This window comes from Sipha flava, unplaced genomic scaffold (genome assembly GCF_003268045.1).
Source record: "Sipha flava isolate LNK unplaced genomic scaffold, YSA_version1 268_pilon_pilon, whole genome shotgun sequence".
NCBI classification, from domain to species: domain Eukaryota; kingdom Metazoa; phylum Arthropoda; class Insecta; order Hemiptera; family Aphididae; genus Sipha; species Sipha flava.
Window position 1 is genome coordinate 143,118 of NW_020272932.1, and position 15,674 is coordinate 158,791.

Genomic DNA, 15,674 nt, shown 5'->3' on the forward strand with positions numbered 1-15,674 from the left:
AAAATTATCGTTGGACACACACTAACTCTAAAATATCCTGTCGACAATACAATAAAAGGAAAATGTGAACATCATGACTGGTTACATTATGTCGTGGGTATGACTAAGACATGGGCAGTAAAATACAGTTAATGATTAAGACCCGGTAGGAGAACGGATAATACATTGTTTTGAGTACCTATGATTATTAATTTTCTAAACGAAATCGAACTGTGTAAACACATGGTTTTTCAGGTATTTCGTAGTCGTTAAAGTTTAAATAGTGCAGTCGTATTACGAGTATTGTACACGAATTCCGATAAAAAAAAAAAAAAACTTGATTTCCGTCGCTGTAAAAAACATTAGCCGCCGGCTGCCCTTCCGTCATCGATACGATGTGTACGTACTTCCGGTAGTGTATGTTGTGACGACGATGATCAATCATAATAATTATTAATCGTAATAACAATGATGACGATAAACATGCGGTCCACGTAGATCCGTGTAGGTAACCCCAACGGTCGGACGTGTGTGCCACAGCGCCATGACCTTTGGTCCGCGGTTCGGCGGCGGCGGCTACGGCGGCGGCGGCTACGGCGGCGGCGGTCCTCCTGCCGAGTATCGATTCCCGCGCAACTGGTAACACTGTGGGCCGTTGACGTCATGGCGGCGCGGGCCGGCGTGCCAGGCCGGGTCGGCGGGTGGTGGGTGGTCGGGCAGCGCGCGCCATAGGGATGATGGAAATGTACACGGGGTTTTCCACCCACGGCGGTGGGCCGCTTTTCCATTTATCATTCATTCAACAGCCCACCACGACTCGGGTTCGCGCGCGTATTACGTCTCCGTCGCGCGTACCGTCAACACTCTCGTCGCAACCGCCGGAACCGTCGCCGCCATTGTCCGTTGGAGGAAAAAAAAATACGAAACGGGAAACCACGAACCGTCGCCGTTGCGGTAAGTGCAAACGTTTGTTACGATAAAACCGTTATAGTATTGCACCGCCGTTCGTGTGGTCGCAGAAGACGTGTTTACCCCCGACGCTAAGCGGGGCCTACGATTTGCAATTTTAGGCACACTCTACATTTTTAATGAACGTTTGAAGTCCATCGTGTAGATACTCTGAAGTTACGAATGTTTATCCATTTGGTTAAGGACTTTCTGAAAATCGATTTGAATTCATCGTACAAGCAATGCAATTTTTCCCGCGTTCAGTATAAAAAGATTCAAAATTCGTACCTTATTATTTATTTTACCAAACAAAATATGTCGTAGAACCAATGTTTGACGTTAGGGGGGCAGGGGGGCAGAGTACCTCAACTAATTTCCAGGAATATTAGTGACTCCCTACTATTATAACGTTATAATTAGCTTAACAAGTTTTGGGGCGTTCTTTTTTTTTAAGTAAATAGAGTCCCCTTCTTTAATTTTGCCGACTCGAGTACTGCGTAGAATTCATAGTTTTTGCCATAAAATTTCGCAGCTCCAACAAAATACTTGAATTGCTAATTTAAAATAATAAATCCAATAATGCAACAGTCGATTGCGGTGTATGAAATGATGTAATTTTAATAAATATTTTCTTAATAGGTCGTGGTTAATTATATATAATAGCAAATTCCAAATTGAACATGTTGTTATATTGTTTCTCGTAGTATGATTATGTAACTCGTAAAACTAAATTTTGTGAGGTAAATTACAAGAACATTTTTGTCTTTTAAAAATGTTTATTGAAACTCAGAAACGTATTTCTGCGACTAACAACCAACGATTGTTTTGAAATCAAACCTTTAAAAAAAACTTTGTAATTTAAAAGTATAGTATTGTTAAATAAATTCCTATTTATGTATATTGAAGCTAAATATGTAATACAATTTATATTATATTTTATTTATTAATGTGACACAAGAATTGCCTATATAAAATCCCTTAAACTATTTACTAAAATATGTTATTCAAAATTATAAAATTTAAAAGTGACATTATAATTAATACACTTAAAAAAAAAAACATGGATTTTGTTATTTTATTGAGTATTAAATGTTTATTACATTTCAGAAAAGTACATGCATAATTAGATATGTCTCTTCATAGGTGGTTTAAATTTAAGATGCTTAAATTAATAACGAGATTTTTAGTAAAAGTAGACGAAAAAACGAAGAAAAATTCCTTAATGTCTTTAAATAAAATAAGTGGATCTGATATAATACAATTTTGAGTATAATACTGTGATCTAATTTATTACAGGAGATAAATATTAGACAAATAATAATTTTAATATTGTCATCTTGGTATCAAATACAATGTATTTTTCATTATTTATTCTAATAGAACATTATTGTAATAATTCTATTAATTTTATAAATAAAAATTATGTTGTGTTAGAATAAGAAAAACCCATCATATGTGATACATAGATGATAATATAAAAATTATTATTTGGTTTTTATTAACACTTAAGTTATTTTACTATGCCTATTTTGTACGATTTTCTGGTATTAAATACTTACCAACTAATATTAATGGATTGTAGAATAATCTTCAAACTTCATGAATTGCTTGTGTATATAACCATGATTTGAATGGTTTTCTTTTGTTCCATAGTATTTGTCTGCTATGGGTTATTAGCAATTGTCATTAGTACTCATACTGAAGATGTATTAATAAAATTCCTTTTATTATGCATATTGTTACTCGTCACGTGTACCATTGGTAGCTATGAATGTTTCCGAAATAAAAGGGCATCAATGTGAGTGTTAACATAGGTTGCTGAATAAACAATAATTATTTATTTATTTATTTATTTATTTGTATGGTCGAAATCAATAATAACAATATACAACAATAAAAACACTAATAACAACACGAGAAAACGATTTTTGTCATCTCAACAATCTCATATGCATTTGTAGTATTCATGTTCTTTTAAGACATTTCTAATGACCATATTTTTACTACCTATAATATATAGGATATAGGTATATGTAAAGATATGTTGTTTATAAAATACAATTAGGAAATACAAAAAGGGATTGTGAGTGTGTTAACCTATTTTTTTTTACATTCCGTTTTATAGTTATATTAGAAAACAACGAGTAAAATACATTTTTAAGCCTTAAATATGTGTGTATGTTGATCGATATCAAAGATTTCTTTTTTTGCATTTTATCATCTAAATTTTTAATGACTCGAAGAAACAGGTTTCCCTTAATTTAAAAACAAATGAGATATTTAAAGAATATATTATGGCCACAATTTTATCAGTGTTTTAATTTTGAAATACAAAATTAAAAGTTAAATAAATTGATTATGTAAGCTTCCAACAATCTCATAACATCAATACATTTGCGAAATATTTATAAACCACAGAATAGTTTAAAAACAAATTTGATACTTGATTTATTTGTATATTCTATTATAAAAATGAGGCAAATATTAAATTAGTTTATAATGAATTAAATATAATACATTTAATATATATATTTATTTCAATGACATTCGTAACAACTAATACCTACATACAATAGTTTATTAATATATATATGTGTGTGTGTGTGTGTGTGTGTGTGTGTATGATAGTGTATAACACTATTGATTTGATTGATGATGGTTCTATATAAATTAAAAGTGTAATACATTACATCGTCATCGATGTTTTCTGGTACATGCAAGCCTACCGCTGTATTTCAATTGACCAAACCGAACGAGATGATGATTGATTATTCGAATACCACAGTTTATAAACCCTCGTTGGTTGATCAATATATATAATTGTACGTAAGAAACTCTTCATATGTCTGTGAAGTTGTACACATATGTAATGGTGAACGAAGAGTTTATTCAAATGGTTTTATCTCGTTTAATAGCAAATTATAAAAGTTATAAAGTTAAGCCAAATACAACTATTTTAATTATTAATAATTATAATTATATGAAGTCCATCAGTATTTGCGTTATTTACTTAATTTTTTAAAACGAATATTTTCAACAATATCTCAATTTCAGGCTAATCTTAGTTGTTTTTTCGAGTTACGGCTAGTGGCTGAATGGATTGTTTTTAATAAAACGTTTTCACTAGAATTTTTTTGCCCGGTGAAATAAGAGATATTTTATAATACAAATCAATATTTGTTTTTTAATGCAATAATTTTAAAATTAAAATATATTATTATTATTTTATTTTATAGGTTCATAAAAAATCCGCAAATATATGTAAAAAAAATGTATTAAAACAAGCCGAATAAAATAAATGAATAACGTTTTTATTGAAATCGATTGTGTTTTGTAAAAAAAAAAATGTTTTTCTAACTAATACTCATATTTTAGTTATATTCGGACTAATTTTACTTAACTTTTTGACTTGCTAATATGTAAAAGCAATGAAAATTTTAAATAATTAATATAGTTAAAAAATCAAATAATTTTAATTATATTTATAGAAAAATAAAGCTGGTAGAATTAACGAAAAATTTCACTACGGTGAATCACTACTCCATCTCTCAAAACTCATGTAAACACGTTAATGATTATGTAATCAATAAACAGCGTTTGTTTTTGTTTTAAGATGTGCGTATTTCAAATAAGAAATACCATTTTTTTTGTATTCAAAAGATACACAGTAGCAAAAAAAAAAAAAAAATTGGAAATTTATTATAATGCCAACTCAAGAAATAATGGCTACTTTTATTATTTATTTTTTTAACTTACGGGCGCTTAACACTCGGTAAAAAGTAAAATAAATACCAGTTAATAACCAGCCGTTTCTATAAGTTATATTACAATATAATTTAATGTAATATATTTTATGCCAACGAAACCGCCATCGATTATAACACGTATGTACTTTTATATTGTTTTTATAATTTTTTGTATATGGATGTACCAGTTGCGCTTGATCCATACACGCATTGGAATTAAAATATATTTGGATCACGTCACAGTCTTTAATCACAAAAATGATGGGGCACGTACCACGCGTGGGTTGACGGGTGAAATGTTATACACATTTAAATATACGTATAACACGCGAGTGCGTGCCGGAGTATGAAAACTTACTTTAAAATAACAAACACGCTTCGAGAAAGTTGTTAAAGTGGATACTAACGCTACTTTGAGAAATAATACTTTGTACGTTTCATATACAACTGTTTAGTATTATTTGGATCCATAAAATTATAAATAATCGTTTTATTTTGACTGCCATTATTAGGATGTCATAATATCATGATAGAAGATAGAAGAGTTAGAATAGAAGGGTTGTTGAAAGTGCAGATGTATCACTGCATAAAATGTGTAGACAAAAAAAATAAAATAACCATTTGACAGAAAATTTGTTAGTTATAATTGTTTTTTTTGCAAAAACCATGTAAATTTTAGGTGAGTAGAAATCTTTTTTGTCAAAAATGGTTTATCCTGCACCTCCGACCTTATCATGACCACATTGATCTGATGACTACTTTAAATATTTAGGGTGTGTAATATAGACGAATGTTGTTCACCAATATTAGCTTGTTTCATAACTTATTTGGTAAATGTAGTTTATGTTCTTTTTTTACCATATGAATGTAAAATAAATTTATCGCAACGATAAGATACGTGTTTTATATAAATTTGACAATTGCTTCTATGGTATACCTTTTATTGGGTAATGTAACATTAAAATAAAACGGAAAAATTTAGAGCTACGTTTCATTCATCTTTAAATAATTCAGTTCAATTACAGTTATAGTAAATACACTGTATATTATATGCCATTACCTTTTTTTTGAGTAATTTACTTCAATCACTAAATAATCCACTAAAGGAATACTGGCCGCTGTGATTTATTGTCTCCCACAGTACTTTGATTCGGAAAAGGTCGATGTATACCTGCTTGTGTAAGGGTTTCGATTAATTTCGTCGTTGTACATGTGTTTGATAAAAATGTAAGTGCAAATTCTATATTTATAAGGAGCTATTGTAAACTCAGCCCGTGTTTTTTTCAGGTAAAAATAATTTAGGTGTAATCTCAGCCCGGATAAAAATATACACATAATTTTCTTATAATATTTTTGAGAACCATTTAGCCATTACCCCGAGGAAACCACAAGGAAGCGATTCTCATTATCCTCCAAAAATTATTTTCATTGTCATATTATTATTCATAGTATGAAATTCGTTATATAATTAATGTAAAATGTATTTATATAAATTTCTAAGTGTAAAAAATCTAAAACTACAAGTAAAACTGTTGAGTAAAAATATAAGTGAAAAATTGTATCATAATAATATATAAATCTATTTTTTAAGTAAAAAGCCATGTGTTTAACGTATTCACTCACTGATATTTCCTAATTTTTATATTTTGTAAGTGTGTTTTCTAAGAGTTCTCTTTTTTTTTTTTTTAGTTTTTGTATTTTGAAATTGAAATGGTACATCTAGGCTATTGATTTTAATGTACGTTTCTGTTAGTACTTCTTTTAATTTTGCAATGACAACAAATATATTGGAGTGAGTGGAATTTATATTTGAATTAAAATGCGCATGAAATGATTCACATGCATTAGTTGTTAAACACGTATCAACTGCAACTGATGCACAGTTGACAACAGGCCCCCATATCATGTGGAAACATATGTATATATTGATTAAATAATCTGCAAATATTATCGGGTTGAGATTACAACCAACCTTTTTTATTACCTGAAATTTCCAGGCCAACTTTACAACAAAAAAGGTAATCGCGACCCAGTTTAAATTTGCACCTTGTAAATACACCAACCGCTGCATATTATTATAAAATTGTTTGTACTAGTTGTTACATGGGTATAATATTCAAAAATGCATGTACATTTCAAACCAAATTTCTTGCTTGAATGTCGTTTTCATGTTCTTGTGAATTTTTCTTTTTTTCGTATTATTATTATTATAAAAGTTCAGCCGTACCTATACTTTAAAGCAATAGTTTATATGATGTCGCGGTACTATTACAAGCGCATCGTGCCACCGACCACTTCTGGATTAAAAATAAGCTATATTAAACAATGATTATAATTTTGTCATATAGATAAAAAAAGGATGATCAGTTTTATCAATGGTGCTATAAGATAACCAAAATTCCTAATTGGAGGCGTTGTTCGAAATATTTTGGGAACTACTGCTTTAGGGTATACTTAAAAAAATTATTATTTGGGGTCACCGAGATATAATCCTTGTTGGTGTATTTGTTGCAGCACTACTATGAGTTTATTTTTTTAATCCGGATTTTGTACACTCGTTTTTACGCATAGTATACTCATACGTGTTATGCGACTAATCTTGAGCGTCATAATACTATACATGAAAATAGAACTGTTGGGATTGCATTACGCTCGATTTTATAACTATATGTAATGTATGTGTTATGTATTTCTATTGGTAAAAATATTAGTTGGCAATTATTAATTAAACCGTTTTACATTGAACAAAACTGTTAGGTAAGACAAAAATGTAGAGTGTAATATGAGTCTGAATTGGAATGAAAATCCTAAGGAATGGAAAAATTAAGTATAATAAAATTTTTTTTTTTTAATTCTACTGTGACGTGAAAAGGTTAAAACAGGAAATAATATTGTGTTTGTGTTTCACCACATTTTAAAAAAAGTTTTTGATCAAAATCCAGTCTAATATTATATTTTATACATTGCATAACTAATAACTTACTTTCATCATACTTATTTTTATAAATATTTTAAATTTAAATTTAGTTAGAGTATGATACAAATAATTTAGTAGTATATTGTTTCAAGTTGTAGAAATTAAGATTAAAAATTTAACTTTATCAAAAGTGACAAACCTAGTCGAAGTTTAATTGTATTAAATACTTTATATTTTTTTATGTTTGCTTACGTTTTGATAAAATTTTAAGGAAATTTAAAAGTCTTCCAAGTATTATATATATAATAATTTATCTTAAAATGTGTTACGCACAAGGCCGTATCTGGGGTGTCTGGACCCTCCTCCCCCCGAGATATCTTCAATATTCTAAGAATATTTAAAATACTCATTTATTTTAATACCAACATAAATATTTTCAGTCAAAAATGACTTAAGCTCCAACCAATCATTGACTGCTTTTAATTTTCTACCATAATATCATATAAAAATATGATATTAATTGTAATAAAAGAAGATTACATTTTTTTCTGTCTTATTTTTAACTAAATATCAAATGTTAAAATATAAATGAAATAAAATTACAATATACAGGTTTTGGGCTCCTTCCGAAAAAAATTTCTAGATATGGCCTTGGTTACGTACATTTAAGGTTAGCTTAGAGTGTTATTATATTTGTAAAGTATGACTGGTTTCGAATTAAAAATTCATTATCAGGTATATATAAAGATAATAAAATTACGACTGAATATGAAAAAAGTTGCTATTTTATTTTAAATAGGCAAAAAAATAATTCTGCATGAAAAAATAATAATCAGAGCAGGGTTCAAATTTTGACCTCGGTTGAAAATGTTTAAACATTTTTCTACGTTTTCTCAATCATTCGGAAAAAACTGTGGAGGGATTTAAAAAATGACAACAAGACCCATCTTTCTTTTTTGATTTTGATGATAGGAGCACTTTTTCTGATTGAAATCGTTTACACAAACAAAAAAAAAAACATACATCATGGTGAAACCAAAATATTGCTCGTTTTACATAAAATTTAAAAAATAAGAAAATAACTAAATTGTCTTGTTAAAAATAATAATACATAAGAATTTATACTTATTATAACGTGACCTGTGTTAAGCATTATCTAGATAAATTATCTAAATAAATTATCTAACTAAATAATTAATTATCTTTTATCTTATCTAGATAATCAACAAAATTAGTTATCTGATGAATCTACCGTAATTCATCTAGATAAAAAAAAATACAAATATATTTACTATAGCAATTTAAAAAATTGAACTTGAAAGTTAAAAACTAATACAAATTTAAAATTAATGATTAATGTATTATAATTATTAATTTATTAACTTTATAATGAATCATTATTATTTTAAAAGTTGTGTTACTGCAATATTTGTTTTTGTTATATTATTTAAATTGTGCCTATAAGTATTATTTTTAAAAATTGTTTACACATTAAATAAAGAATATTCAATTTATACTTTTTAATGACTCTTATAATATTTGATTCCTGAGAAAAATAATTAAATAATACATATTTTAATGGTTGAATCAATTTTTTAATATTTTAATCATAAATATTACTCCATAATAAGTATTATATAAATTGTAATGAATTGTTTTATAAAATTATAATATACCTACAAAAAACATATTTTGTTTAAAAATAAGTACCTATTATTTATTACTTATTTCTCATGTATAAATGTAAATAATATAAATATTTGTTGTTTATTATTTATATTGGATCTTTGTATTATAATTTAAAATATACAGGTGTATATTGTTGTGAATTAATGCATGTTTTGACACACCTAATGTTTTAATATCTGTTGAAATTATTTAAATTAGTAGTAACTTATTCAAAAAAGTAAGATAATCTTAAATTTAATTAAATTAGATGATAATAAATATAATTTAAATGCATTTTAGGACAGTGCCTTGATTAAAATATCACCCATAATAAATATTTAAAATTCCATTTTAAATTTCAAATAGTTTTTTTCAATAACGTGTACACATTGACATTATTCAGTCGAGAAAAAGCATTTCTGATTGAAAAGCGATACTTATTGTATGTTAAAATATTTGAAAACCTTATCAAGGAACAAAGTATAAACCTTTACCTTTACATCGTAATTCTATAACACATATTAATCAGTTTTCAGGGGACTTCTATTTTTCTTTATTAGTATTTTTTATAGGAGTTAGACAATTTTACATGAACGTCACTATATAGTACGTCTGTTTCGTTAGTTTTTATAACGGCCCATTATTTCGTAAATTCAACATTGGTACCTACATGTATTTTAAGTGGAAGTGACGGGTGGACCTATATATAATTATGATTACTAAATTAAAAATTGATAACTTTTGTAGGTGTAATTTTAAATACAAGATTATTTGATTCTACCAAAACCCTAATATTAGAGTAGCAAAAACTTGGTTGATGTCTATTTATTTATTTATTTTTACTTGGTGGATTACATTACTTTTCTTATTCGTTTACTGTATAGATTGTAGAACGGTGAATAAATATATCTAAATAGGTTAAACTGAGTTGATTCGTATTACTGATGGCATATTCGTATGACATATATTTTACATTTATTTACATTTTCCTATCTAAAAAGTAAATAACGTAAATCAGAAATGGAGAGAGAGGAGTAGTTCAAACATTATCGGTTTCGAGGAATAGTTGGATAATTTCGTTTACCTAGTAATTAAATAAATAAAATATCTCATCAACAAAAAGTCGTAGCATGTTAATTTACCCCGTTCGATTCGTTGGGTTGTAAATACTTAAAAAAAAAACTTTTAGTCTTTTCTAGTCTAGTAGTATCTAATCAAGAGATTAGGTTGATTATATTTTCGAAAAATTGGGCCTCCACACGAGTTTTCCTCAGTGAGGCCTAGTAATCTCTCGATATTAATTTAAATAAAAAAAAAATAAAAATATTGTCGAAAGAAATGTGGATTATGTTGTTTTATCGGAATTACGTTTGAAACATTTATTCTACTTATTTTACAATACAATACAAAACTCTACAATACAAAATAGATTTAAAGAAAATTATCATTTTAGAAACTTATAAGCCTTATGTGAGCGTTTGTATTATTTTATAAAAACATGTATTATTATACATAATGAACCTCATAATATTTGGAAGTATCTATTGGCAATATACATAGATAAAAATGTTTTTTATATGATTAAATTGTATTTTTTCTGACACATAATTGTTTTTACTATTGTATTGAAGCTATTAACTTATTTAAAGTTTCAACTGGTCGCGAGTTGAACGCAGTTTTAATTAAGCATTCCTACGTATACTAAATAAATCTAGCTTAAAATTCATTTTGAAACCATTAAAAATTAAATACTTGTAATTAGTCTATCGATCGTCCATCCAAATGGACGTGTTTATATAACTCTGAAGTTTTATTTTTTTGTACGACGGAGGACCTTGTAATAGGCAAAATGAGTACTGAAGCACGACACATTAAGTCAACAACTTATGTGATTTGATGCAATATACGAGAAATTGTTTGTTATCGCGTTTTACCATATACACCAGAGTAAATGTTAACAGTATTTATGGATGAGTCAGTATGACTAACAGTTCATCACTGTGGGAGTTGATGGATTTTCCTTAGTCTCATTGTAGTGAATTTAAAAAGGTGATCAGCTTATAAATGTTTTCTTTAATAAGCTTGATTGGATTAAGGCACATAAAAAATTGAGGAAATGGAAGATTTTTGATGCTTATATTGTAAACTTTTGAAACAGTGAAAATAATTTCTGTTTGAATAGCTTCAATATCCTTGATTGGAGTAGAGTGATGTAAATTACTAATCATTACTTGAATTGGTTGATGACAGGGTAATAATCTATGAAAAGATAAATTATCTTAATTCAAAATTTGAGGCATGAATTTAATATTATTTTAATGGTAGGATGGCTATGATTATTTAAAGTATATTTTAAAACGGTAAAAATAAATCCATTGGGACCAGGTCAAACGATAAGATCAGTTTTTAAGTCTAAGAAATAAGTAAATCTTTTTTTCTCGTAAATATGGGGTGACCTATTATTAGAATTGTCATTATTTTTAGGCAGGGATATCTCGTGTTAGACTTGCAATGATTCCAAGGGATGAAATTGCTTATTTGGTATCCTCAAATTGAGAAGTATATGGGTTGGACGAAATTGACATTTCTCGTTAATGGCTTTAGATGTTGATGACTATAGTTTTCGTTTTAGTATGTTATTTGAAGAAGTGGCTGGATTATTTAAATTCCAATGTTATATAATCATTGTAAAGTTGACTGTTATAGTGAATGACTCCGATGATAACATCAATAAGTATTTTAAGATACGGTGGTTGACTCAGTTCTGATATCAAAATATTATAGATGAATTTATGTGTGGTAATTCAAAACCAACTGCTACGTAGAAATTATGTTATATAAATGTAGTATAAAATAGCCATTTAAACCTTTGGTATTATGAACATTTAAAAATATGTAATTCGAAAAAGTATTTTTCATAAATAGTCATCATATAGCCTTCATTATTATAATATATTCATAATAATATTATAACATTTATAACTCATTGAAATCAAAAGTAATGGGAGGTTCTGAAATTATTCCCCAAGTACAAATACTCAGTTATTCCTTAAGTGTAACTTTAAGGTTATTGCTTTTTTATTTATTTATTTATTTTTTTTTTGTAAACCATTACAATAATACGTTTTATGTTTCATATATTTACAGCTACAACGATTTCTGAGGAAACATGAAGTGTCGTTACACTTTATTACTGTTCGTGAGTGTTTTGGTGATCCTGTTAGCCAACCGGGGTGAAAAATGTTTTGCCGAGGGCGTACCGATATCGGAGACTTACAGTGAGTAATTTAGAGATCTCAGTTATTTTATAATTTTTTTCTGTTGAAACATTTTTGTCAACCATTTCCGACGTCTTCTGAGTAATGAAAATATAAATTATATTAAATTAAATTATTCGCATTCAACCGTCATAATTTTGAGATGAGTTTTACAAAAATTATACTCCAGAAAGACGCGCAATACAGACAGATATATATACATGTATGACGCGTGAATACACACACTTATTTATAATAAATAAATATAGTAAATATATTTATCAGTACAATTAGGATTTACAATAGAGTACAATTTTTATTGACAAATAGTTTTAAATTTATTCTATATTATTTTAAATAGCAAAATATTCGTTTTTCGTTTAATGTTAATACGTCGTTGTGTATTTTATATGTATTAAATCAGTGGTTCTCAAACCGTGGTACGCGAAAGAGTACTATGATTGTAAGCGAAAGGCCGGATGGTGGTAGAACGGAAATTAAAAATTCAATATTTAACTCATATATTAATTTAAAAACACTAATAATTTTGTATCAATAAATAAATAATAATTTTATTTTAGTATTTTATTGTTTTTTTTATTTAAAATAAATGTATTTAACTATGTGAAATTTGTATGGTTCTATTTTTAATCACTAATGTACGTGACTGATTGATAATATACTCAAGTGGTACGCGAAAAAAAAAGTTTGAGAACCGCTATATTAACTACTAAAAACGGTTGTTTGGTTAAATATTTCACATTAAACGAGTTATTAAATAGATTTTTTATTTCCCCATAAGTGAAATTAATCTTTTTCACGATAATTTATTATAAATACATTGTTATTTTTTGCATAACCAAAGGTTTACAGATTTGTGGCGTTTTTTTGATGGTAAATATCATACCCAACGTTGTTCATGTTATTATGTGCGATTGGGTTTCTGAATAGATAAATAAAATTTTATAGTTAAGTTTTTTTTATTAAATCACGATTCGCAGACTAGAATCAAAAGTCTTCTTATGATAATTCTACTTGTAAAATTATTGGGTCTTATTAATGTCAATAAAATACATTTGTTAAGTTATTTTTGAATAAATCTTTTACTCATGAAATTTTATACATTTAAATAATTTATTTATTAGTTCAAAATGAATAATTACACAATAGAATATATTATATAAGCACATAAAAATGAATTATCATTATATTATACAGTCGGGTAATTTCATTATTATCTAAGAATGTTATAATTTAAATGTACCTAATTTAAAAAGTAGGTGAATATTTGAATTAAAAAAAAAATATGATTTCATAAATTATAAAAATATAAGATAAATCTATAAAAGTATTTTTGTGGGAAAAAGAGAAAGGAAAAATTTATTAAACATCAGATTAATATTTGTTAAAAACGAATATTTCATAATTGAAAAAAAGTTCATTCAAATTTTCCAATTTGAGTGTGATCGTATAATCAACGTTTTGGTGTATATTATATAATATATAGTATAAATTATTTTTCGTTATTTGAATTTATTTGAATTTGAAATTGTATCTAATACTAAATGAAATTCATTTCTTTATTAATTTGTTTTTTTCTTTTTATATTTACAAACAATTTGAAACATTTTATAATAAATAGTTTTATACGTCTTCCTATTTTATGTAATATTGTTCTTTTTTGAAGTAATATAAATTTGAAACTGCTTTTTTTTGTGTGAAATATTCATTGAATATCATAGATAGTGATATCTTTATTTTTCGAAAAAATCCGACGGGTTTATCTATTGTTCAACAATAAAAACATACATTAAATATTTATTACTCTTCAACTAGGTAATTCGAAGATTTAATTTGGAAATTAATAATTATTTTATTATTTAATTATATGATGAAGGAAATCAATACATAAATTATTTTATTGATGAATTCAGTTAGTTCGCTTGTGACTATGTTCATCGATTGTGACTGTTATTTTTTACAAATAGTTTAAAAACAGTATAATTTATTTCTACTGGTACTTTATAATGAGATTATTTTAACAAAATATAATTTATAAATATTTAAACTTTTTAATACCAAAGTTACATAAAAAAATGAGTTTACAATAAAAAAATACAACATTAATATTATCTTGAGTGTAAACCAGTGGCCAGGTCGGCGAAACAGTGAGAAGACTTTCTTCGAATGAGTTTCCTTAAATATTATATGTTTTTCTCCAATATTTCAGAGCTTTTTTTTATAATTATAGATCAAAGAAAATAATATGAATAATAATAGTAAAAGTCTGAATTGACTGATGAGGTCATGTCAACTGTACAAGTACTATCAACTGAATTGATGATGATGAGAGCATATTATATAAAAATCATACAATGACCGATGTTCCTAAATATTCACCGAAATTTAATGAATATATAAATTCAACATTTTGAAAATGTATACAATGTATCATGGAATTATTATATTAGTATAACATCAATAAAGCTGAATTCACTAATATATCCTTGGTATATATTAATGTATATTAACTATTTCATGCACACAAGTATATTGTGAAAGATCGTTTTCCAAACTAAAAATAATAAAAAACACATTCATTAACAGAATTGAAAAAATTGTTTCTAAATTATTTTTAAATATTTATAATTTGTGTGTTTAATTAAACTATATATTGAGTGTTTAAATTTCATAAATGTATTTTAATTATTTAACTTGTTATACTATTGTCAAGTAAGGAAGCCTTAAAAAAATTGATGAAAAAATATACTCAAAGCTACATGTGGCACATCAGTGTCATTTCTTGCTCATAATTGGGCCTCTGGTAAAAAATTTACAATGAGACCCTAAACAACATAATTTTGAAATGAGATTCAATAACTGCCTACTAAAATATGTTTTTCTCGCTACACTTGAACTCTATTAAAAATTGTAACTTATTTTTGTTTTTATATTTTTACATAGCTAATATTATCAAATTATTATTGTGATAGTATATGTATATGTGTATAGTATATGTAATCGTTAACAACACTTGTCTTAATTTTTTAAATTACGAATATTTATATTTATATGCACTCGCTTTTTACAACACAACACGATAGGAGTTATACCTATTTCTATTATATAACGACAACAATAATTCAAGATTGAGATAAG

General features: G+C 26.9%; 1 protein-coding gene across 1 annotated transcript in view; it reads left to right on the plus strand.

The window, feature by feature from the left end:
* Nucleotides 1–764: 764 nt before the first annotated feature.
* LOC112685161 overlaps nucleotides 765–15,674 on the plus strand; it is a 68,298-nt gene continuing 53,388 nt past the window's right edge. Inside the window, exons 1-2 of the mRNA XM_025556950.1 lie at nucleotides 765–933; nucleotides 12,406–12,536. Coding sequence (XP_025412735.1) covers nucleotides 12,428–12,536 — 109 coding nt within the window. The 5' untranslated portion in view covers nucleotides 765–933; nucleotides 12,406–12,427. The remainder of the gene's footprint in view (nucleotides 934–12,405; nucleotides 12,537–15,674) is intronic.